Source organism: Polypterus senegalus, chromosome 12 (assembly GCF_016835505.1).
Source record: "Polypterus senegalus isolate Bchr_013 chromosome 12, ASM1683550v1, whole genome shotgun sequence".
NCBI lineage: Eukaryota > Metazoa > Chordata > Cladistia > Polypteriformes > Polypteridae > Polypterus > Polypterus senegalus.
This window is the reverse complement of record NC_053165.1, coordinates 118,314,165-118,338,485: the sequence shown is the minus strand read 5'-3', so window position 1 is coordinate 118,338,485 and position 24,321 is coordinate 118,314,165. Positions and strand designations below refer to the sequence as shown.

The 24,321-nt window shown below is 39.8% G+C and overlaps 1 protein-coding gene across 1 annotated transcript in view; it reads right to left on the bottom strand.

Moving 5' to 3' along the window:
* Nucleotides 1-5,948: 5,948 nt before the first annotated feature.
* The window catches only part of rgma (repulsive guidance molecule BMP co-receptor a), a 42,612-nt gene continuing 24,239 nt past the window's right edge, over nucleotides 5,949-24,321 (bottom strand). Inside the window, exons 3-4 of the mRNA XM_039773297.1 lie at nucleotides 14,351-14,868; nucleotides 5,949-9,936 (exon numbers count right to left, since the gene is read on the bottom strand). Coding sequence (XP_039629231.1) covers nucleotides 9,223-9,936; nucleotides 14,351-14,868 — 1,232 coding nt within the window. The 3' untranslated portion in view covers nucleotides 5,949-9,222. The remainder of the gene's footprint in view (nucleotides 9,937-14,350; nucleotides 14,869-24,321) is intronic.

The following is a 24,321-nucleotide window of genomic DNA, read 5'->3' as shown; positions in this document are numbered from 1 at the left end:
CATTGAATGCTTACAGAATCAGTCATTTTTTGTTTTTCTTTTATATCTAAGGAAAGATCTATAACATTTTTGAGGCACCTTGCAACGACAATGCTAGTGGAGCACCAGCCATTCAGGACACAGAAGCAGCATTCAGGTTCCTGCCTATTGGCAGCACAGGAGTAGCCCTGCAAACCTGGAAAGCTAACAACAATGCAGCATGAACAGCAGCAGCTTTTATATAGTGAGCCACCATCTCTTATGATAGCCAAAGAAATCTATTGTTTTTTAGTAACAGTCTTAATGCATAACAATAAATACAAGGAAATCCTGTCACCAACTGCATGACCTTCCCTGGCAGTAATTCCATTTTACACCTGGATATCTTACCACACAAGGCTGCCAACTTCTGAGATAGGTTACGTGACAGCAGCAGTCTAACATGACTAGTGCTGTTCCTGGCAGAGTGTGTGTCAAAGTTTCAAGGCATCAGTGCACCCTTCACAGATGAGACACCAAACAATGCTTGGTTGAACAGGCCTCAGGGTACATCATCTGTTTGACTCCATGCCATGACACATACTGACTGTCAACCATAGAGGTTTATTCAGTATTGCCGACGTCCAAGTGTAGATCAAACTAGACCGATACACCATTGTTTGTTGCTTGTCATGCCAATTGGATTACTGCATTGGGGTTAAACTATTTTAACTTACAGAAGTTTGTAAACACCTTAGAATTATCTTTACCACTCTTTTTATTTCTCCCTAAATATGACTAAATGAGGATGAATTATCAAGGAATGGTTGAGGTTCAGAAGGCAAGATCAAGTGTATTGGCCAATGGTTAGCATGGCTTTAGACGGGAGAGCTTGTGTTTCACTAAAATGTTGGAATTCTGTGAAGTAGCAACAAAAGTATTTGACCAGTGTAATGAAAAACGAGAGACAGAGAAAAGGGTTTGGGGTACCCAGAGGTATGCCCATTTAGGCTGTCAAATAAGGTTGAGAAAAGTTTGCTCCTGGTACACCAGTTCACACACAGACACAGGTTCAACAACTGAACACCTTCTTCTGGCGTGAGAGTTCTTTATATCCAATCCTGGAAGGAAGAGGCAGGACTTCAAGTGTACGGTCTAAGAAAGGGATGTCAGTGATTGTGTGATGGGTGGTGGCAGAGAAGAAGACGTAACTGACAGCACCCTGTCCTGCTAGGAGGTGGTACTGCCTATTTCATAGCCTTCCACGTTAGTTTGTCTGACACCAGAAAGATGCACATATTATTTATTTTGATTTTCAGCCAGCTGTCGATCAGGTACCACATATGAGGCTAGTGATCAAACTAAAAGAATTAGGAATACAGGGTGCTGTGTGTAAGTGGGTACAAAGTTGGCTAAAATACTGGGAAGATTAACTTTTTTAGAATTAAGCAATGTTAAAAGTGGTGTTCCTCAGGCATAAGCACTGCGACTGTTGCTCTTTTTATTATAAATTAGTGGTATGGATAAGAATACGTATAACAAACTGGTTATGTTTGCAGATTTTATTAAACAAGGTGATATGGCAGATAAAGTACGAGGAGGGACTCAAAAAGAACCCGCATGAGCATGATGTACTTATTAAATATGGTACTAGGTTTCGTATGCCTACTGTTTGTTTAATTTGTCCACTAAGTGGTACCATGCTGATTTGATCACATTTCTGCCATTTATTGTACAATCACGTAGATGACATGTGAATGACATGTATGTGAATTTCCCCTTTATTAATAAAGTATCTATCTATCTATCTATCTATCTATCTATCTATCTATCTATCTATCTATCTATCTATCTATCTATCTATCTATCTATCTATCTATGACTTCAGCAATTTTCTTCCTCCAACCACCATGGCAGATTTTCAGGACATAATGATGATTGCGTTTTCCAGCTCTGACAGACTTGCTCATAAAAGAGTTTGTTTCTCCATGTACAGACTCTTAATCAATGGCATTACGTGAAGTGCTGAGGCAACAGGGAAGCAGCAGGAAAAAAACATCTGGAGCACTAGAGCACCCAAGACTGGATTTTGATCCATGACAACACACCTGCACACACTTCGTTGTCAGACAAGGAGATTTTGACCAAAAACAATGTTGTTGTTGCTTTGCACATCTCGTATTCTCTAGATCTTGCTCCCTCTTACATCTTTTTGTTCCTAAAATTAAATTGAGACTGAAGATTTGCTATCGTGGAAGAAATAGAGGAATAAATACCAGAGGCTCTAGACACAGCAACAAAATAGGAGCACAGAATATGTTAACAGGAATTTGAGATGCACTGGGATGAGTTTATTGCATGTCAAGTAAAGCGAAGCTGACTGAAAGTTTTTTATAAACAATTCTGGAAATGTTTGGGTCCGCCCTTATAGAATCAGCTAAGTTATTGTAGAATGACCTGGACTGCTTATAGGCCTGGGGAGATTTGTGACAAATGAAATTTAATGTAAGTAAATTTAATTATTACATATAGGAAGGAAAAATATTAGATGCAAATTCACAATGAGTGATTGGAAACATGAAAGTACACCTTATGAGAAAGACCTAGGAGTCATCGTGGACTCTTTGCTATCTACATCTAGCCAGTGTACAGAAGTGATCAAGAAAGTTAATTGGATGTTAAAGGATATATCACGATGTCCTGAGTGCAAGACAAAAGAGAGCATGCATGAATTATATAATGCACTAGTGAGGCCTCACCTGTGTGTTCGGTTTCGGTCTCATTTTACAAAAAAGACATGATGGAGCTAGAGAAACTCCAGAGAAGACCCACTAGGCTGATTCTGGGACAGAGATGTATAAGTTTTAAAGAAAGCTTGAAGGAAGCTTTTGAGTTTAGGCAAAAAGAAGTTAAGAGATGACATGGCTGAATTGCTCAAAATTACAAAGGTAATTAGTACAGCGGATCCCAGTTGCTACTTTAAAATGTATTCTTCAATAAAAAACACATGGAGATTGTTGGGAACTTATTAAAGGGAATTTCACACATACGTTAAGAAAGATTTCTTCATACAAAGAACCACAGACACATGGGATAAATTACCAAGTAGTGTAGCTGAGAGTAGAATTTTAGGGACCTTTAAATTTTAATAATGATATTTTTGAGAAATTAGGTAAATAGGACTGGCAAGCTGGTTGAATTGAATGGCCCATTCTCTTCAAATTTGTTCTAATCTTCCGAAGCTTTAGTAAGTTCTAGTAATGGTAAATGGTTAAACCGAATAACTGCATCTTTTCACTGCCCAATTAAGTAGATGGTCCAAAATGTGCTGTCTTTGTTAAATTAAGAGTATTAACCTTATAGATTTGGACCACACTTTATATTGATTTATACTGCACATATATTTCATATGTAAACACACACAGACCAGCAATCAACCAGTAATTATCGGGAACCCAGCTGTATTTTAGATGTGCATAAATATCAACACTCAAGCATTTTCAACAAACAAAATGCTGTGGAATATGAAGTGATGGCATCTTATCACAGTAGTTGGGCTTTAGGATTTTTTTCTTGCTTTATGAAAGGTATTTGAATATGACAAAAATGCAAGTAGGGTGGCATGGTGGTAGCGCTGCTGCCTCACAGTTAGGAGACCTGGGTTCACTTCCCGGGTCCTCCCTGTGTGGAGTTTGCATGATCTCCCCATGTCTGCGTGGGTTTCCTCCGGGTACTCTCGTTTCTCCCCACAGTTTAAAGACATGCAGGTTAGGTGCATTGACGATCCTAAATTTTCCCTAGTGTATGCTTGGTGTGTGTGTGTGTGTGTGTGTGTGCCCTGCCCGGGGTTTGTTTCCTGCCTTGCGCCCTATGTTGGCTAGGACTGGCACCAGCAGACCCCCGTGACCCTGTAGATAGGATACAATGGGTTGGATAATGGATGGATGGAAAAATACAAGTAATAAGCATGTTGATGGTGTTGATTCTCCAACGCCAAAAGTTAACAAATGCTGCATATCCCTAAACCATACTTCCTAAATAATTAATTTTGCTTAAAGCAAAACAAGTACAAGTGGGTATGCCAAAATGAAAAACTACACCTGTTACTATGAACAGTTTACCTAGAGAAGAAGTTAATTTAAAAGCCTGGTTATTTCTGCTTGGATGTCACTGGAAGAACTTGAAACTGACGCAGGTCTGATAAGCTCTAGGGCATCAAAAATGACAGCTGCCAATAAACTTTTTCCATGTGACACGAAAAAAAAAAAAAAGAATCAAATTTCAAATATAAAAAGTTAAATAAGATAAGATAAAACAAGAATGGTAGTTCCAAAAACAAACTTTAATTTTCATCTCAATAAATAATTTACACTATATACATGCGGTCACAGTCCGCTTTTTTTCTACATACAAACACAATTTTGATCTTTCATGGGACAGACTTTCACTGTGTTTATCCATTAATTATTTTTACCATAAATCATATGGAACTTTTTCAGCAGTCATTTGCTGCTCACTATTCACACAAAGAATTTAACCCAATGATGGGCAAAAAAGAAGAAACAAATAAAGTGCTTTTCAATAAAAAAGAAGCAAAACAACATGGCAAAATTCCACCATTCTGGGTGCACTAGTATGGACTAATGCCCCTGGTAGCCATAGATCAGAAGTGCAGCACCTTCTCACAAGAATTGTAGTGAGATCATTTCCAACAGTACAGTTTTCAGTGAAGTGCACCACACATGTCAAACAACACTCCATACAGCTTTATAAAAAAAAAAAAAAATCGGAGTTTTCTTGAGAGTGAATTTCAGTATCCCTCACACAGAGACTGATGACTGGCTGAGGGATGTTATGAACAAGCTGAGGAGAATATACATGCTGGCAGGGACTTTATGTTTCCAGCGTTAATGACGACTAGGTCCTCTGATCAAATATGTGTGGTCTGGACAATATAGACACCTAATTAATTCTGAAAAAAAGAATAAAAAAACCCAATCGCTTTCTGGGTCTGGAGCAGGATTCCCTGACACGGATACTAAAATAATAGCCGGGTAAGTGGGGTAGCTGCTCTGATGGTTAATTACAGAGGGCTGAGTGTACTAAAAAGTAGCCTACTATTTACCTGTTCTGAATTTTTAATTCATTTCTGTTTGACACTAATCTGTCCCTTATAAAAGCCACATGTCATCAGGGATTATTTGCAAAAAGCTGAACTGCATTTGGGGTCTTCATTAATTATAAAGTGAATTCCAACATTATGAGTCCTCTTCAACAAGTTGACATCCTCATTGGAAGGAGTAAAAGAATACAAGTCAAGACAAATATGGCCACAACACCTCCTGAGGCAAAAGAGCTCACTCTCAAGAGAACTCAACAGAAAGTTGCAGAGGCGCAAGCTGGATGCTTGTGTCACCTTCCAATTTGTTTATTTCCCTTTATGAAAAGCCCCCCTCCCTCTCCCCACCCTCCACAGTCACAAAATCAGTTTTGCACAATAGAAGCTTTGAACACAACAGATAAACACATTTTGTTTCTAAAAGAAAAATACATCTGGACAATTTTACCACTTTTTCATGTACAGTCACATGGGAGGTTTATATATTATATCCATAATATAAGTTACAACAAGTGAAGCAAGTCTTGACATTACAATCATTTTTTGTAGAACGGCGTTTGGTAGAATGCACCAGTACTTCAGGGCAATGCTAACCATTTTCTTTGCTTTCTGTGCAAGACAACCCAACTCGGTGAAATATACGATGGAAGAGAGTCGATTAAAAGTTGTGTGTCTGGCTGACATGGCGATGCTCCCTAATAAATGGGAAATCTGATATTCCACTGGGGGTGAGCATCCACGTGCCCTCCAAAATGCAGTTCCAATTATCTTAGTAATACAAAAACAAACAATGAAAACCACAGCTGCCTTCAAACCTTAACTTTGAAAGCCACTCAGATACAAAAAATATTGGCAAAATGTGATTATCGACAAAAAAAAAGTGGTTCTGAGAGATAATCTGACAGTTGTAATTCATTTACTTCCTTTCTTAAAACTTTTCTACCAAATGCTATCAGAGCTATTTGGTGAATGAGCGGCCCAGTGACTAGCACTGATATTTCACAGCTCCTCACCAGTGATGGGCTGGTGCCATTTCCCAGGCTGGTTTTTTATTCTGCATCTTGTGCAGCCAGGATTGATCTACTTAAAAAAAAGGGCGCACAATAATTGGATAGACATTTTGATATGTTTGAAGAGGTTACAAGAAACCTTTGCCTTCATGACCACCTGTCTCTGGCTGTCTGTTGTGAGAAGTTCTCACTTATTCCACCTTCCTAATAAAGACTGACCCACAGCACACTTTCAATGATACCCTGATAAGCCAAACCTTACATCCTGGCTTCTATGATCATCTACTAGATAAGGTGTTCAGAAATTCTTTTCTCAACTTTCTCTGTGTATGAATTTGCTTAGCCATCAGTGAACTTTCAAATCTATCATACTCCTCCCAGAGCTGAACCTGTGAGCCTGGTTCCTTACACCAATTATATGCCATGTGGCAGAAATCACATTAAAGTGTCAGAAAAAAAAGAAAAAATAGAAAGTTGATTACTTCCTTACTACAACATCTCCTGGACAGCTCTTTCTAACTCTGGCCTGAATCGTAACTCCTTGTTTGATAACATAATATTACACACGTATCATAGATTAAGTGTGAGGAAAGGTGCCATATCAAGGCCATTCAATACATTTAGCATGCAGATCATAAAATTATTTCACTTTTTAAAAAAGCTAAAATGCTATAAATGCAGCCAGATAAAACCACACCCTTCTATAAATGTGGAGATTTAGCTGTAGATAAACTCATCACCTGTGCCCAGGGTTTCTTTCCTGCCTTGCGTGCTGTGTTGGCTGGGATTGGCTCCAGCAGACCCCCGTGACCCTGTGGTTAGGATATAGCAGGTTGGATAATGGATGGATGGATGGATTAGCTCATCACTTCTAAATCAAAATACTGGATAGTGAACACAGACACAGGCGAAACCTACAATGTTGCCACAAAGGCTTGACAAATATGACTTCATCTGTGTGGTCTGATTGGACTCCTGTTACTTTAATTTCTTACAATTCATGAAACTTGGGTGGCAAATCATAACTCCCATAACAAGCCCCCTCTAGTAAGTGAATATTTCTAAACAGAAGTAGACTGAGATGGAGGGAACAAACAGGACTGAGAAACTTCTCGGCCATAAAAGAAAGCTGGCTTGACATTTAAAAGTGCCCACCTGTTATTACCGTTTTTCTTTTCAGACCTTTCACAATGATTAGCATCGCTGCTTTCTCAATGCACACGCCATGTCCAGAATTGACCTATGCAATCTGTTCCGCCTTGGTACCCCTTCCATTCGTTCATCCTGAGATTCTAGATGAGAAATACACTCCCAAGCTTCTTAATGGGTGGAATGGAAAAGGTTAAGCTGCTTCAGAACTTCTTGGCAGCGGGTCCTGCTCTTTGGCAAAGAACAAAGCAGCGTCTCCCAGGTATAGGGAGCAACAGGTGTCAAAACAGGCCCTGCAGTGCCGCCTCTCTGTCAGCTACTTGCTCGAGGCAGACTCAGTTCTACAGGTGCGGTCTGCACTCACTGCCAGGTTCAGTGCTGCTTGACTGCAACAGCCCAAAATATGGGGCTGGTTTTGTTTTTAGCCAAGGCAAGTCCATAAGCAAGCACTTTAACAGATTAGTTTCCATCTTAAATAAAATATGATACATCATAAAATAAAGCATAATATAATAATACTGTACAGTTAATATTTTAAATATGTATGGACAGAAACTAAAATGCTACACCTGGCGAGTTATGCCCTATCCAGCAAACACCTCTTTCAAGCCAGTGAGCTCCTGTACAAGTGATGACTCTCAATTCTAAATAGAGCTAATGCAGCTTGAACCAACACTCTGAGCTTGGAGAGCAAGGTGAACCTACAATATCAACCAAGGCACACATCTATGTGTGCTAACTGCCCTAACAGAAAAGATTAGAATTCTTTATGAAAAAACACGAGAGGCAGGCAAGCAAATCTCGGCAAAGAGTTTGTCCTGCCAGTGGAAGGTTTCAGCTTAGAATTGGCATGACTGTTTCAGCTAAAGAAAATCATCTCACAGCTCTTAAAGTAAAAGGGCAAATTCATCAAACATGTTAGATCACTGCACAATCAAATGGTTCAGGTAGCCTGCAGTTGGATTTCATTCTATAATTTTATGATGTCTGGCACTTCTGGAAGAATCTGGAAAGTTGGTATTCAGATGCCATGTTGGAAAGCACCCAGTTGGCCCAATAGTTATAGTCATTTCAACAGTCCAAGGTTTGACCTAAAACAACTTGCTGATGAAGTGCTGTCGCTCAATTATGACAACCCACCAGGTCACAGATGGGCAATTTAGGGAATTAGTAGTTGCCCATCTGTGACCTGGTGGGCTGGTGTCTAGGGTTAGTTGCTCGAATACTGTCTAACTGTTGATATTTTGTCAACAAACTGGCTGACACTTCTAGACAGTTTTTGGGTGCGATCGGCCGCATGACTAGGATTACCTAAGGAATCAACAGCTATTCAGACCCTACCATGCTCTATCAGTTTGTTTTTGAAAATTCATCAATAAGTAGACATGGGCTAGCCCAAAGATTAGAATTATAGGCTGTCAGTGACACAACTTTAAAGTGTTGGTGGGAATCCTAACAGCCTAAAATAAGTGTAAAGCAGAAGGCTACTTTGGATCAAATGTACACACTGCGCCTAGTCCAGCTTCTACTCAGAGTCAATTTTCTTTTGGGATTTTCTGTAAAGGGATCACTTACTTGAACCAATCTGCAATAAAAAATAGTATTTAGATATCTGTAATCACATAGGGAGGGAATGTGGCTCAGGTAACGTGCTCAGGTAACACACAGGAAGTAATAACAACTTGAGAGGAAGTGCATCTTGTAAAAAAAGTTGCAGGTTCACTCCATGTTTAGTTCACTGGCCTTCTGGTGGAGGTTAACACACAAAGATTCTGTGTCTAGGAAGACAAGGCATCTTCCATCCCTGCCACCGACACAACAGACATCTATCAGGCTAGATTCAAGAGGAGAAGAGCCTGGTAATCCAGCTCTGATCTGGCACAAGAGCCTGCCTCTTCTGTCTGTAGTGCGGAGGTGCAATCCCAATGTGTGAGTGTCTCTCACAGATGCAAACCGCCTAGTTTAGAGGACACAAAATAAACATGACTAAAGATACACTAAACAGCACTGAATCCAAAACAGCACCATGAGGATGCATACGGAAGAGATGCTTCTCACATCCGGCCTCCCAGGAGCAGAGTTCCCTGGTGTCAGATCTCCGGTCCTTTCAAAGATGTGAAATTTTTCTTTGTTTGAATGCAACATTTTGACATCCTCAAAGGCATAATAAGCAGCCATGGTAAAATTCACATCTCCTGTTGTAAGCAGGTCAAACACACATGACTGAAAGTACAAATCCTCTACTGGAAGCCTTTCCTTGCACTTGGCTGTGGCTGACTCATATGTGAATCCCTCAGCAGAAACAGGTGGCCTGCTTCCACCCATTGCCGGCTCATTTTCAGCTGCTTTTGCCCGGAAGGTCCTGAAGTCAATCCGTTCACTTAGTGGGCAACCACGAAGACACAAGTACAGTCCCTGACTCTCCTTGTCCTCAGTCGAATGAACAAGCTCCTCAGGCATGCGGATGGCAAATGTCAGGTAGCGGCCTACTTGTCGAATGACGATAGTGGTGCCGATGTAACGTGCCTGGATCTCTACATGCTGCCCGGGAGCTTTCTCCAGGATACGCAGGGTATTTGCCCCATGCCGATCACCACCATTTTTGGAGCCATCGACAAATGCAGCAGGAAGCTCATCTGTTTCTGCTTGATAGACTTTTTGGTCAACACATTCTTGAAAATTTTTGAAGATGATTGTAAGCTAAGGAGAAAATATTAAAAAGAGAGTTCAGTAACCCTTACCATTATGACACATTTTGCTAAATTATTAATGATGAATTTAAAAACATAGATTTAAACACAAAACAGTAATTCATCACTACATGCTCATCATTATCTATCAACTACATTTTTAAAAATGTCAAGTCATAAAAAAAATCATTAACATCAACAGAAACAGCACAGAAACATCAAAACCCAACATTTTAGAAATGATAAATCATCCATCTAAGGGCCGGAAGAAGGTGGATTCAATTAAAATCGTGAGAGCTTTGTCACCTCTATATAGTGGGATGATGCTCGAGCAGTGGCACATTGATGGGACATTACTGACATTTTACAAATTAGAGCACTCCACCTAAGTCCATTAGGCTTGTTGGGTTTCCTAATTGCATAATGTACATTTTCAAAAATTGCTATGGCCTCAACTTCAATCACATGAAATGTATTCCAGATTCCTATGTCTCTTTGTGCTTCCTAGTTTCTTTTTTTTTTAATGTTCTTTCTCCTTAATTCTCAGAAGTGTACTTGATTACATAATTTACTGGAAGAATTCAGGTCGGTCAACTTATTAGTGCTCCTGAGGATTATGAAATCTCTGACTAGGTCAAAGCTGAAGTGTTTTATTATCCTTAGCTGCTTTCGAATCCACACTTTGTATGCCCTTTTGCTGGGAATGTGCTGGATGGGTTACCTCAATGCATTGATGACAGTGGATCAATCCAAAAATAACCAAGAACATGGAAGTGTTGTAAACTAACTTAGCTCCTTCATCACCAACAATGGGGATGGTGCAGAAGAAAAAATATACCACCTCATAACTGCCAAATTGTCAACATGCTACTTCACGAAAATATTGGGAAAATCTGCAAACACTGAAAAATCCAAATTGAAACTTGTTAATTTGCTTATTTTCCCTATGACTACATATACAACTGGACCACAAAGCAGGCAGATGGGCCCTGAATAAATGCCCATGAAATGCCATTTGGTTCATAGGGGAGTTTTGAGAATATCCTGGACAGCTCAGTACACCAATGTTTCTGCTCCACATGGAGTTAACGTCCATATGAGGTTATGTACTAAGATTAGTCAGTTCTTCCTATACTACTTTGGACATACATTCAGAAGAAAGGATTCAACAGAGAGACTCATCGTGCTATAAAAAGCTGAGGGTCAATAGCTTAGGGGATGATCTTCAAAATGCTGAACAGACCAAATACATTAGTGGGTCATTCAATTCAAAATGTTGTAAAGCAAGTCACATAATCATCAGTGATTAGTTATGATAGATATTTTTTTTTGTAATGTATTTTTCAGAATAACATAATTAAATGAAAGTATATTAATTACAGCAACATTCATTCATGCTGCATTCTGGCAAAAGGGATAAAATGCAGGATCAAATCTAATATATGGGAGACACCACTACATTATTTTTACATGAATTTGTAATATCACAGTTTTATTTAAAGAGATTATAACTGTTCATCATCCATATACATGGAATTGGATTTTTGTAGGGTATATGACCTCCTGAAGGTTACAAAGGAAGTCAGTATTGGGCATTGACTTGACTCCCATGTAATTCACACTACACTCTTAAAAACAAAGGTTCTAAAATGGTACTTCACTGGGTTTTGTGGCTCCTCATAAAACAACTGCTTGATAAAGAACCATTTCATTCCATGAAGGGTTCTTTACATCTGAAATGGGTTCTGTGGGCTTTAAAAAGGTTCCTAATATGTAGAAAAATAAGATATCTTTAATATATAGCAGGCTACCTAGCAGAGTACTGACAGATCAAGAAAACCTGCATTTAGCCTGTTTTTCTGTGTGCAGCAAGAGTCGTCTTACAATCATGAACCAAACTGGCATTTTATAAACATAAAATTAACTATTCATGGTTATTTATAGAGCCCGTTACTGATCTAAATAAATAAAGGACCTCTTTGGAACCGTCATCTGGATGGTTCTTTAGGGAACCAATAGCGGTTCCACAACACAAGTCTATCAGCAACCTAACTGGACTGACTGGTGTCAGTTTTTGTGCAAAAATATTTTTTACTTTGTTTATTCATTTATTTTATTGTTATTTCACAAAGTCATCCATCCATCCATTTTCCAACCCGTTGAATCCGAACACAGGGTCACGGGGGTCTGCTGGAGCCAAACCCAGCCAACACAAGGCGCAAGGCAGGAACAAATCCCGGGCAGGGCGCCAACCCACTGCAGGACACACACAAACACACCAAGCACACACTAGGGACAATTTAGAATCACCAATCCACCTAACCTGCATGTCTTTGGACTGTGGCAGGAAACCGGAGTACCTGGAGGAAATCCACGCAGACATGGGGAGAATATGCAAACTCCACGCAGGGAGGACCCGGGTCTCCTACCTGCGAGGTAGCAGTGCTACCACTGCGCCACCGTGCCGCTGCCATATGAGATGTCCAAATTTTATATATTCTAGGAAAGCATTTCAATAAAAAGAAACAATTTGGGATTATGAATTTTGTTTTTTTTTGTTTACTTGGATTTTTGTTTTAGCTTAGTGATCTGGTTCCTTTGACTTACGTTACCAAATCTTGCTTGTGGGACAATGTTTTTTTAGATTATTCCCTACACAAGTTTGCATCTCTGCCATTCTGAATATGAATTTAAATCATATATGAAGGCAGACTTCAGGAATTACTTGTATTTCAGGTCAAATTTGTGTATATTTTTTCTGAAGGGATTTCCCATTTGAGAGATGTTCTAAGCAATTTCAAGACTTATTTTATCCTTATCTTTACATTTAAAAATATTTCAAATGCATGGTGAAATAATAGTAGTGGAAATAGTTTTGTCATGTGTATAAACATTTCCAAATGTTCCTGCCAGCCCTATCAAAAGGACTGTCTGTTTAGGAGTATTTCATATTAAACATTGCCAAATCCATTTACTGTGAGGGCTTCTGTTAACTGTTGCTTTTTCAGTTTACAGGAACATCTTAAGATCTACAGCATGTTGATCGTAGCATTTTATGAAACATTAGTGACCATCTTAAAAACAAACACGTGTAATCTTACTAACAGTAGTGTGTAATGAAGTACTCTGGTACCATCCTGAATTGACTATGACACAGCAGAAAAAAATCATCCAGTTACATTTTGTTCCTCACAAAGTGTTGAGTGAATCTGAAAGAAAATGCTGGGTCATGAAGTTAAAGTGTAAAGCCCGACAACTTTTAACCAGCAATCTCGGTGAGACATTCAGACATGTCAGCTATTAGCTAACCATATGAGGATTAAAGACTGGATTGTCTCCTGTGATAAGTCAAGCTTCTTATATTCTTATGATCTTCAGTGATGTATGGGTAAGGTTGGTTTCTTTCTTGTGCCCATTACTGCCAAGGAAAACTGCTTACTCAGTGTGAGCATGTAATGGAGACAACTGGGCCAAAGACTAGAAAGTTGGATGAACAGCAGGGTGGAACATACAAATTATTAAAACAAAAACCTCATCTTAAATAACAGTCGAAAATTTCCTAACAGATCTATTTCCAACCTTAAAATATGTGTTATGTAATGGAGTATTTAAATCTGCCACCCCACCTAATTCTGGGCATTGCATTCAAGAATGTATTAAACTTAACATCATAGTAATTTATTGATTCCTATAAAAACTAAGGTAATCCAATGTTCTCTGAAGAAAAGCCTTTGTCTTGTTTGAAAAGCTTCCATGAATAAAACCTGCAGCACAAGGAACACTCATAGGCAAAGCTACCCAGTTAGAAACAAAAGAGTAGCTGCACTCAGGTGGCCACCGCCTCTGCGTGGATTTGCTTTGCATTTTTTGGAAACCTGATTCCAATGCTCGGTGTTCTGATCTGTGCGAGAATGAGGAAGCATTAGGTATGTCTCTGTGTAAAAGGCCTGCACCTGGCAAAGAGTGAAGTAAGCCAAGGCTGAAGGCTTCTTTGATGCTTGGGCCACTTGAGTCTGCCATTCATCAGATTTCATTTCCCACTTCTGCTGCGGCAGGCTCAGCTATATTACGGCTTGGCATGGATTTCAACTTGTTGTATCTTGAGTTGCAGTACAGGCCTTTAAGTAAACTGTGGCAAGTTGCTTGTCGGTGTATATTTGCCTCACAACCTTGGGCTCTCCTAAGACATGTTAGGACCACCCGGCCTCACTTTAACAGTAAATACTGCACTATCAATAATATTGACTGAAAGAGCATCCGAGTATAAGCAAGGTCCTTCACAGCTGAAACAAATGAACCTGCAGGTTTGAAGCAGTGTGTGTATACAATATCAGGAAAGCACTGGATATGCTGATTGGTACACCTGGACTACAGAAACTCTTGCACCTTCAGCTGCAGCCTTGTACTTTGTGTAGGAAACTTACCTTGCTTGTTGCAGTTGCCGTCGACTGTGGTAACACTGGAGAGTTTGTCACCTGCACGTATAGGTATTTATTGTCTATGAGAGGCCAAGCCCCTTTGACTTTACAGGTTTGGAAGCTGTCACTGAAAGTTCTCAGGTGTGGGTCCCCAAACAGGCCGCAGTGAGTATAATTGGGAGGTGCGGAGTGCTTGTGGAAACTGCGCTCATAATGACAGATCTCAGGGCCGTCGGATCGCTCCTGGCTGTCAGGCAAAGATAGCAGGGAAGTGCGGGTGCGGGGCTGGGATGTGGGGCCTTCCTTTGAACAGTTGTGCTGGCTCATGAGGTCCTCAATCCCATGCACTGCAGAATGGTAGGCCAGGTCTCCCCGGCAGGTACGTGCCGTCCTTCTAACACAGTGAGCATACGCTCGCAAGGCTGTGCAATGCTCCGAGGCCTCTTCAGTTCCAGAGTTGTGGGAGACAGAAGTGGCTGTCCAGAACTCAGCGTTGCACTTCAGGATCTTACACTGCAAACTCACTGCAAAAGGAAGCAGAGATATGGCTGCTGTTAGTTTATCTCTGCAGCTGCAAAATCCCAAATCCTCCATTTATGGTAGTTAAACCCTGCTCTGGCATACATTCCAACCAGATGTACTGTCTGTATAAAAGTAAATCAATATATGCAACGGCGCAAGAAGACAGAAGCCAAGTGTTCAATAAAATCAGCTGGCACTCGGAAATGGACTGTACTGCCTTGCCTTAACCCATTGCCACATTGCCCCTAGGCATTTACTTTGTTCACACTGCAAGAGCTATGGCCAAAGGTATTCTGCACATTCTATCTGTAATTGTTCGCAACAAAAATAAAGGTATAAAACAAAATGTACACATGCCTTCAACATGCATTGCTAAGATAACACTGGTTAACTTTGATGAAGTAAAGAGAAAGTACAGACCCACGCTACCAAATAATCTCCACATATACCACGTAAGATCAGTCTGTGGGGCTGAGTAATTAAACTAAAACATGACTTGTTTCACAATGTTGGCAGCAGAAAGGTATTAGTATGGACTGTATTCTAGTCAGAATTTGAAGGCCACTTAGAAGTATTTCTGTTTTTGAAAGATAACACAATACCATCGAGCCAGTTTTGATATAAACCCACAGGTAACAGAAGCCCATCCTGACAGCAAGGTATGGTCCATCTCTGGATGGAAAGACCAGGCCTTCACCAATGTAGATTTTCCAATCAACTTAGCTGAATGTGATTGAATTGCACCACAAGAGGACACCCACACAAACACAGTGAAAACAAGACAACTGTATATGGCAAGTACTCATTCAGGAAGTGAACGCTCCAGGGAATGTTTAGTATTTTACAAGTATGGCTACCACACAGCACCGAAACAAGGCAATAGCATATTACCCAAAAGAACGAGCGGAGACCTAAAAGTTCCTGGAAACAGTCAATTGCAGGTAGTAGGGAGTAGTTATCGACTATGTCGCTAGATATTGTATGTCTGCAGTGTTGTTAATCATTATCGTACATATTTCTGACATTTGTTCTACAATTGAGTGTGTGAGATTTTTTTAACAAGCCGGTAATACTGAACATCAAGAATAATGATGATTATGTTTTTCAGGATTGACAGACTTGCTATTAAAGTTTGTTCTCTGTGGACAATCTATTAGTCAGCAACATTACACTGAACTGCTGAGGAGTCTGTGTGAAAGCATCAGGAAAAAAACATCCAGAGCAGTGGTGCATACAAAACTGCTTTTTGCACCACGACAATGCACTTGCACACACCACTACATCATGAAAACGCACCTGCACACATCATCTTGTCAGTCAAAGAGTTTCTGATCAAAAACAATGTGGTTATTGCTTTGCACCACCCCCACAAATTCACCAGCTCTCGTTCCCTGTGACTTCTTTTTGTTCCTGAAATTCAAATTGAGGGGAGGTCACTTGCTACCATTGAAGAAATCCTGGGGAAAAAAATCGTACTGGAGCTCAAGTCACACTAACAAAAGATGAGTGTAAGAAATGCTTCCAGGAATGGATGAAGCACCAGGACATGTACATTGCACTGCAAGTGGAGTACTTTTAAGGTGACTAAAATGGAACTGATGCAAGAGAGAGGTTAGGAGCATAAGCTGATAGCACGTTGCTGCACCCACCACACGATGAACATCCTGGATTGGGAGCAGGTGATACCTCAGCACCATAATGGCCAAGTTCCACAGTAAAGTTTAATTATTACAGGAATTTTCAATCCCATATACAAAGCAGTACCTACACATCTTTGGCAGTTTGTCTTATAATGGGTTCTCAACATATCACTGTGAGAAGAATAATGGTCTGGTAGTTGAGTGATACAAAGGGTTGAGAGCCTACTCAGGCTTAGAAAATAAAACTTCTTGGGAAGAATGCCTTCTTTACTTCAACAGAATATCTTGTGAAATTGGTATAGCAAAGGGGATTTGTGGGGAAAACACATTCAGAATGATGTTTATGTTAGGTAGAATGCCTAGAGGGGGCTGGGAGGTCTCATGGCCTGGTACCCCTGCAGATTTTATTTTTTCTCCAGCCGTTTGGAGTTTTTTTTTTGTTTTTTCTGTCCTCCCTGGCCATCGGACCTTACTTTTATTCTATGTTAATTAGTGTTCTCTGATTTTAATTCTTACTCTGTCTTTTTTCTCTTTCTTCATCATGTAAAACACTTTGAGCTGCATTATTTGTATGAAAATGTGCTATATAAATAAATATTGTTGTTGATGCCAAGCATTTGAGCCTGTGAACTCAATCCTTCCTTCCTGCTATGTTCTTCTTATCAAAAGGAATTCTGCAGGTAATATAAATAAACTTCTTTTTTTTCCCCAAGTGATGCACCTTGAAGTTGAAACATATAAGACTACAAGGGCTGGACAGGTTGCTTGTCCAAATGGGGCCTTTCAGACCTTGATAGGGACTGGCTTTTAATCATCCCATTAAATTGATGTGTGTGAGAATTGAGTTGGGGGACTTCCCGTTAGGTTACAGGGAGGCAGTAGTGGGGCTGTAAATCAGTTCTATATGATTCATGGCAATGAAAGTTCTGCTCTTTATACTTGTTACAGGGAAAGAAAAACTGCTTGTCTGACGTTACAAAAACCGAAAGTACTCTCTTAAAAATGTGTGTCAAACTACAAACGTCCAGCTTTATCAGTGCCTTGAATGCTGCAACCTGTCTGGCTTTACAGATGCATAATTTGTCGAGACATTTTCCATTTACAGAAAGTTCATCTTTGAACACAGAATTTCCACTGTGTTGCACTGCTTTTAAACCTGCTTTACAGGATGTTAGCGAGAAAACCTGGAGGTGAAATTCAATCACTCATCACTTCTTTTAGAAAAGTTTACTGAAGCGATGACGACGACAAGCCTAATATATTAGAAAAGCAATACCTTGTCTTCATGGGTCCTTAGATTTTTTTTTTTGTTTTGTTTATTTCCTGCTGCAACTCCATCCATGCAGGTAAACCTGGGGCATTTGAACATCGCAAAACTAACCAAAAGTAAACAGATTTCCTTTATGTCCGTGGCAAAGAGAACTGAATGAGCAGTAAGGTCCAGCTATAGGCCCTGGCTTCAGGGGATCCACAGTGACCCTCGTCACAGCAGTGAGTGGTTGAGCGCCTAAGGGATCCTAAGGGGATTAGGCAAGGAAATGAGACCCATCAGCTTGTTTGTTTAAGGAAATGAGACACACACTTTTGAATCACACTCCAACAGTCAAGGTAAAATGTGGCTGCAGAAAGACTAATGCATAAACTATGCATTTAAAATAGCAACCAGAACATTTTATGTTTCTCAGTGGCACCCCTGCTCTTTCCATAAAAAGACTATGGGCTTCTGTAAATTTTCCTCAAGTTGGCAAAGAAAGGACAGCAAAAACCCTGCAATTCAATTTTAGTGAACTTCAGGGGATTCAGTTGTTTTGAGGCCTTCCACTGAACAGTCCACAGACAAGCCACCTGTCAATTTAAAGATATGAAGCAACAAATTTAGAAACAATTTTAAAATGAATTTCCTCTGCAGGACTCTTAAATGTTTGCCTTGCTTCATGTGCTCATTTGTACCACAGTTCAAAGTTTATTTTCAAGTTGCCTCTATCTTCTAAAAGATGTGCTATAAACAATGAAGACTGATGGGGGTTTGAATACTAGCTTGGTCTCGGTGAGGAGTTTGCATGTTTTCCCAGTGTCCCATTGGCTTTACTCCTTGACTTAAAAGATGTACAGCTTATGTTAAATAACAAATCTAAACTGCCCTATAATGAGAATTTTAGTGTATAAATTGATGGATGTCCAATGCTGGTTCTGATGAGACTGTAATAGTTTATGGCTTCTTATAATACGAAAGTGAATTAAACAGGTTTAGCAAACAAACAGTGGATAATAAAACTTGTTCTACACGTGTGCATAGAGAGCATCTACCTGGAAGTACGCCGTCACAAGCGTTTCAGGATCTGCGGCCGCTAAGATCTCCTTCATTCAGACCAACTTTAACATCATTCCTAGATTTTACCAGAAAGTTTCACCATTTCCATTTCTGGACCCGTTTAAACAGCAATGGTACTGGGAGCCAGCATTGCCCAGCGAACCTGTTTCTAATGAGGGAGGAGACACTCAAAACCAAAAACAGCATGGGCGGCTTAGAATAAGCCAGGAAATCATAAGCGGTGCTTTGATGGATTTTTACGCTCTCCTTCTTGCTTCTTATTTTGAAAGGCACAAAACAGGGATACTGTTAGAACTGTAATAACAAAGCTCACTCCAGTAATTATGAAATATAAATGCTATAGATGTATCCATTTAGCAGTAAAATATTAATACACTAATGTATTCATTTTTTAGCCAACTATCTTCATAACAGCATACAGTATACGTATTCTGAGGGGCATAACCTAATCAGTCTACATCAGGCAATAATCAGAAATTAACTCTGGACCAGGGTTATGTGGTATACCAGTTCTGGAAAAGTACTGAAAAATCCAAATTTTACAACAGTACGGTAGCAGTCTTTCAGGAATTTTGGCGCCATAAGTAAACGTCAGCAAGGTCCCTCTCAATCACCTGCCTTGGACTCAAAACTTGCAATTGCAGTTGTGGAAAAATGTATGTTTTGCAGTCTTCAAGAAAAAAAACTACACACTTAGGCAAGATCAGATTAGGGCAAGGGTTATGCAGCCCCTTTTGGCATTGCTTTGACATGATCGGGGAGTCGTTACTTCATGAGATCTGAGACTTTATGGGAACACTGACCCCAAAGCAACCCATTGCTTTCACATAATTAGGAATTCAATACCATATACCCAATAACCAGGTGAGAATATAAAAAACTACGGATAGACTGTGATCGGGTGTTCGGAGATGAATGAAAGATGAGCTATACACTGTGTCACCACATAGTATAAAAACAGACTTTTACAGTATCGATGGTAGCCAGTATCACAAATAACAGAGTGCCTTAATTTAGTCTAAAGTACTGCTTACAGGTATGAAGTTTACTATCAGATTTAATTTATCAATGCTTAAAAATGACTTGATGTAATCACAGAGGCAACAAATTACCACAAATTCTTGTGTCTGATGATGACAGGCTCTTGCACTAGTAACTACGCAATTACTATTAACACTAAATATTTACATTCTTTTGCAGGAGGACAGAGCCCAGAATGTTGAAACAATGCTAGTCCAGCATAGGGCACACTTAGTTACAACCGACTAGCTTACACACATGGGACCTGATCACCAAATTGGAACTAACATGGATCTCTCTTAAAATATGATTCCGACATTTAGAATGTAATCCAAATGCGAAGGCTTAGATTGGATTTTGAAGCCAAAATGTTTTTTTCACTGCTGACTTGAGTAATAAGCTTTAGGCTATGGTGAGCATTGATGCCTGAAAAGTGATAAGTAATACAGGCTAATGGAGCCGAAGATAGGCTTTGTGCTTAATTTTATTTGGGGTTTGGTTGCCTCTATGCAATAAGGGTAAGGTTGAATTAGCAGTGTATCTACTGATGGCATTTATATTGATTCTCTAAATACTGATAATTTTTTAAGCACATTACCTGTATGCTTACTGTCAGGTCATTAGTGTATTTTGAATGTTGATGGCAAGGCACATGCAGCTCATCACACTCCTGTCTGCTTTGTCTGATCAACCGTGCAGATTTTACAGGATAAGCTGATGTTTGTTTAATTGATTTTTTGCCTATGGACAGTGGCAATAAATCAGTTACAGGTTTGTTTACTTTCAACATTGCACAGTGCCACTGGTATTAACACGATATAATGTGTTGTAGCTATCAGGTTTTTGAACAGCATCAGATCTTTGGTGTATGTAAATTTTAGTATAAAGAGTTCACTCAAGGCTTGTGCCAAAACTGAAGAAATGGGTGTGCCTAGAGGAGAATCGGGGGAGAATATGCAAAACTTCACCTACAAAGTTATTGCTAGCAGGAATCAAACCAGGGTGACAGCAAGTCAGCTGTCCTTTGCAACAATAAGGCATACAGTACCATGAAGTAGCTTCTTCTCTGATTACAGACATGGCACAAGTCTAAAGTCTATAATGCCACTGACAGTCCTAGATCAGGACAGTGACAGCTGGCTCTATGGAGCAATGGAAAATGTGTCCACTCTGCAGAGTGGTTTTGGATATGGGGAAAGGGAAGGAATAATAATAATTATTATTATTCTTTACATTTATATAGCACTTTTCTCACTACTCAAAGTGCTCTCCACATAGGAAGGACTCAGGATGTGAACCCAAGAGCTCCTTAATGTGAGGCAACACTGCTATCACTGTGCCAGGAAGAAAGCACTTCTTATAAAAAAGCTGTATTTACTTACTTACTACATAGGTTGGTCAGGGTTTAATTTATGTACAATTTGTCTACATTTACTTATTTTTCCAAATTATTATTTAAGTTATTGATTAAGGAAAAAATCATCACATTTGTGTGTATCTCTCCTTCTTGGATCTCAAGAGGTGACAGTATCACTGAGGATGGGAAAAAGCAACGTCACCCCATAATTAAACATTTAATGCCACATTGCAGTCTTACTACAGTCATGGGGAACTGGAAATATTTCTTTCTGTAGCACTTAACCATAACTTCTTCTGGTTAACTATGACCTCAAATAGTTTTTCTGACAGTTAATGACAGTTGTATCATAAAAGTCTTGCACTTCACTTAGCATGACAGACACTAAAAAGACTAATTTAACTGGTCAGTGATTTACACCAACAGGACTGCATTCTGCATTGTAACTCATTAGAAATTAAAGTCTAGGTCTTGTAGATTTAGCATCAAACCCCTAGCCCCTGACCCCCGCTTTCAACCTGAAAATGAGTAGCATTGTTCTGTACACCACTCTTCCCCCCCCAATAAGATCCATGCTTGAGTAGACAGTAGGAGCACAGGAGCACTTTTTTTCTGTCCTTCAGCCTCACTCTTTTCTTCTGCAAAAACAAAAGTGTCTCTTTGTTCTTAACATAAGAACGCACCCAACTGTTAAAAGTTCTGAACAAAACTCCCCCAACAGATGAGAGCTTGAATGGAAGATCGCCATACATTAACATTACATAGTTCAGCGTTTGAACTGCTAATCAGAGGTAATCACTAAGAATAATAGGCTGATTATTACAAGCTCATTTACATAACAAAAGGATTTTTTTGATGTGGGTGAATTACCCTCCAAGGGGTATGAGCAGGCTGCTAGCAAAAAAAAAAAAACCAAAAACACACACACACTAACAGTGAACTGCTTAAAAAGGAGTGAGATAGAGAGTTTGGTGGTGGTGGTGGTAGGGGAAGGGAGTGGGGGTTGTAAAGGCAGTGATTGAAGACAACGTAATTTGCCATTGAGAAGAGGCCGACAGAGCAATAAATTACCCATGTGTAAAGGGATTAGGTCGGGTTACTATGTCTAAGCATGATGGGGGGAGCTTGAGGTTGAAAGCCCTCTTAAAGAAACAAGATCCTTTCCTTTCTTTCCCTTGTGGTCTTGCCTGAACCTTGAGATCTAAGTACTGATGAGCGAAAGGCCATTGGAGTTTCATAGGTCAAACAGGTTATAAGATATCTACCTGTGTAGTGCAGGACTGTAATTAAAGGCAACTTAATTTCACTGTTCATTCTTCTGTGACTTAAATTACTACCCAGGAACAAACCCAGAGGCTGGAGTGAGTAAAAAGAAAAAAAAAAACTTCCCATATACACATTCGGTCTTTTCTCCATCTCCAATTAGAACTGCTAACATAAAATATTACATCTTTAAAGAAAAAATATATGGTTCATTAATGATACAGTTGAGGCACAGTGATGAACAATAACAGCTCTAGGACCTTTTCTAAAATCCTAACCAGGTCACAAAATAGACATTACACATTTTTATTGTGTTTACTCTCATAATATATATATTGTGGCTGCACACCTGATAAAGGCAGTACCGCTGAAATTATGTGTATTTAACTTTCTTTCCTTTTAGCATGGAATTAACCTTTTTCACACACACAAACATTTTATATATAATGTGTGTGTGTGTATGTAGCAGTCCGCTCTACTCACGCTCAGCCAATGCCACTAGATGGCACATGCATGCACTTTCACATTTTTTGACACTTGCATGCACCTCACTTCTCACTACATAAGACCTGTGTGCAGCAAATGGCATAGCACAACCTCAACATTGTGTTAATGACACAGATGAAGAGACACAACATCAAAAGGAAGCAAACACCGAGGCTCAATAAAGTGCAAGTGAAACAACTCTGCAATGGGGGGCCAGGTTTAAAGTTTTCACTAAAAACGAAAGCCAGCAATGTGGGTCCACGCCTTCTGCCCTTTGTAATTCTTAAGAGTTAGCTGACTTCTAGGGATTTCTTGGCTGATTTTTGTCCCTAAGTGTATATATATATATATATATATATATATATATATATATATATATATATATATATATATATATATATATATATATATATATATATATGTATATATATATATATATATAGTGGCATGTGGCTGGTACCTAGCCGGGATGCCCAGGAAGACTGGAGGAGGGCTTGCATCTCCTCCAGATCATGAGGGGGCGCCCCCTAGTGCCTATGGGGGCCACGGGTACAGAGATTTGAAGCTCAACCCTCTGGGGACCCGTGGTCACAGCTAGGGGGCGCCCAAATGCCTTTGGAGCCCTGGACCTCAGCACTTCCGCCACACCCAGAAGTGCTGGGGAGGAAGAGGAGTGGGGACACCCGGAGTGCTTCCGGTTGCACAGCCGGCACTTCTGCCACACTGGGGAGTGCCGGTGGAAGATTGCCGGGAGGCACTAAATCACCTTCCTGATCAAGGCCCTTCTTGTCCGCTTACTTAGTTTGGCTGGATGAATCCTGGTGGTTCTAAACTTCATAATTAGTGAGACCACCGTGCTCCTGGGAATACTCAAAGCTTCTCTACAGTTTGATCTTCGAGGTCTACAGGGAGTTCCTTGGACATTGTGGCTTGGATTTTGCTCATACATCCAGTGTCAGTCATTCTGTGATTGACTGGAACTCTGTCCAGGGTTTGTTCCTACCTTTCTGAATACACTTCATGCAGTTTGCAAGGAACCATTCACAGCCCATCAATTGGGAAAATGCACCTACACATGTGCCTACTTGTGAGTAGGCAATCAATCAAACACATACAGCCCATTTATGATATTGGAAAAAAAATTAATAAGAATAAAACGAGCCAATTCAGGAATATAGCAATGTTTCTAGGACAATTGAACACTAAGCAAGACATATTAAACAAAGCCTGAAATGTATTCTTTAGTACAGACATCATATAAAATACAAAAGGGTAGGAAAGCATAAACCAAGATTCAATATTTCCATTAAAGCTGGGCCTACAGTCTGGGAATAAAACGCTGTGATCAAAGACGGAT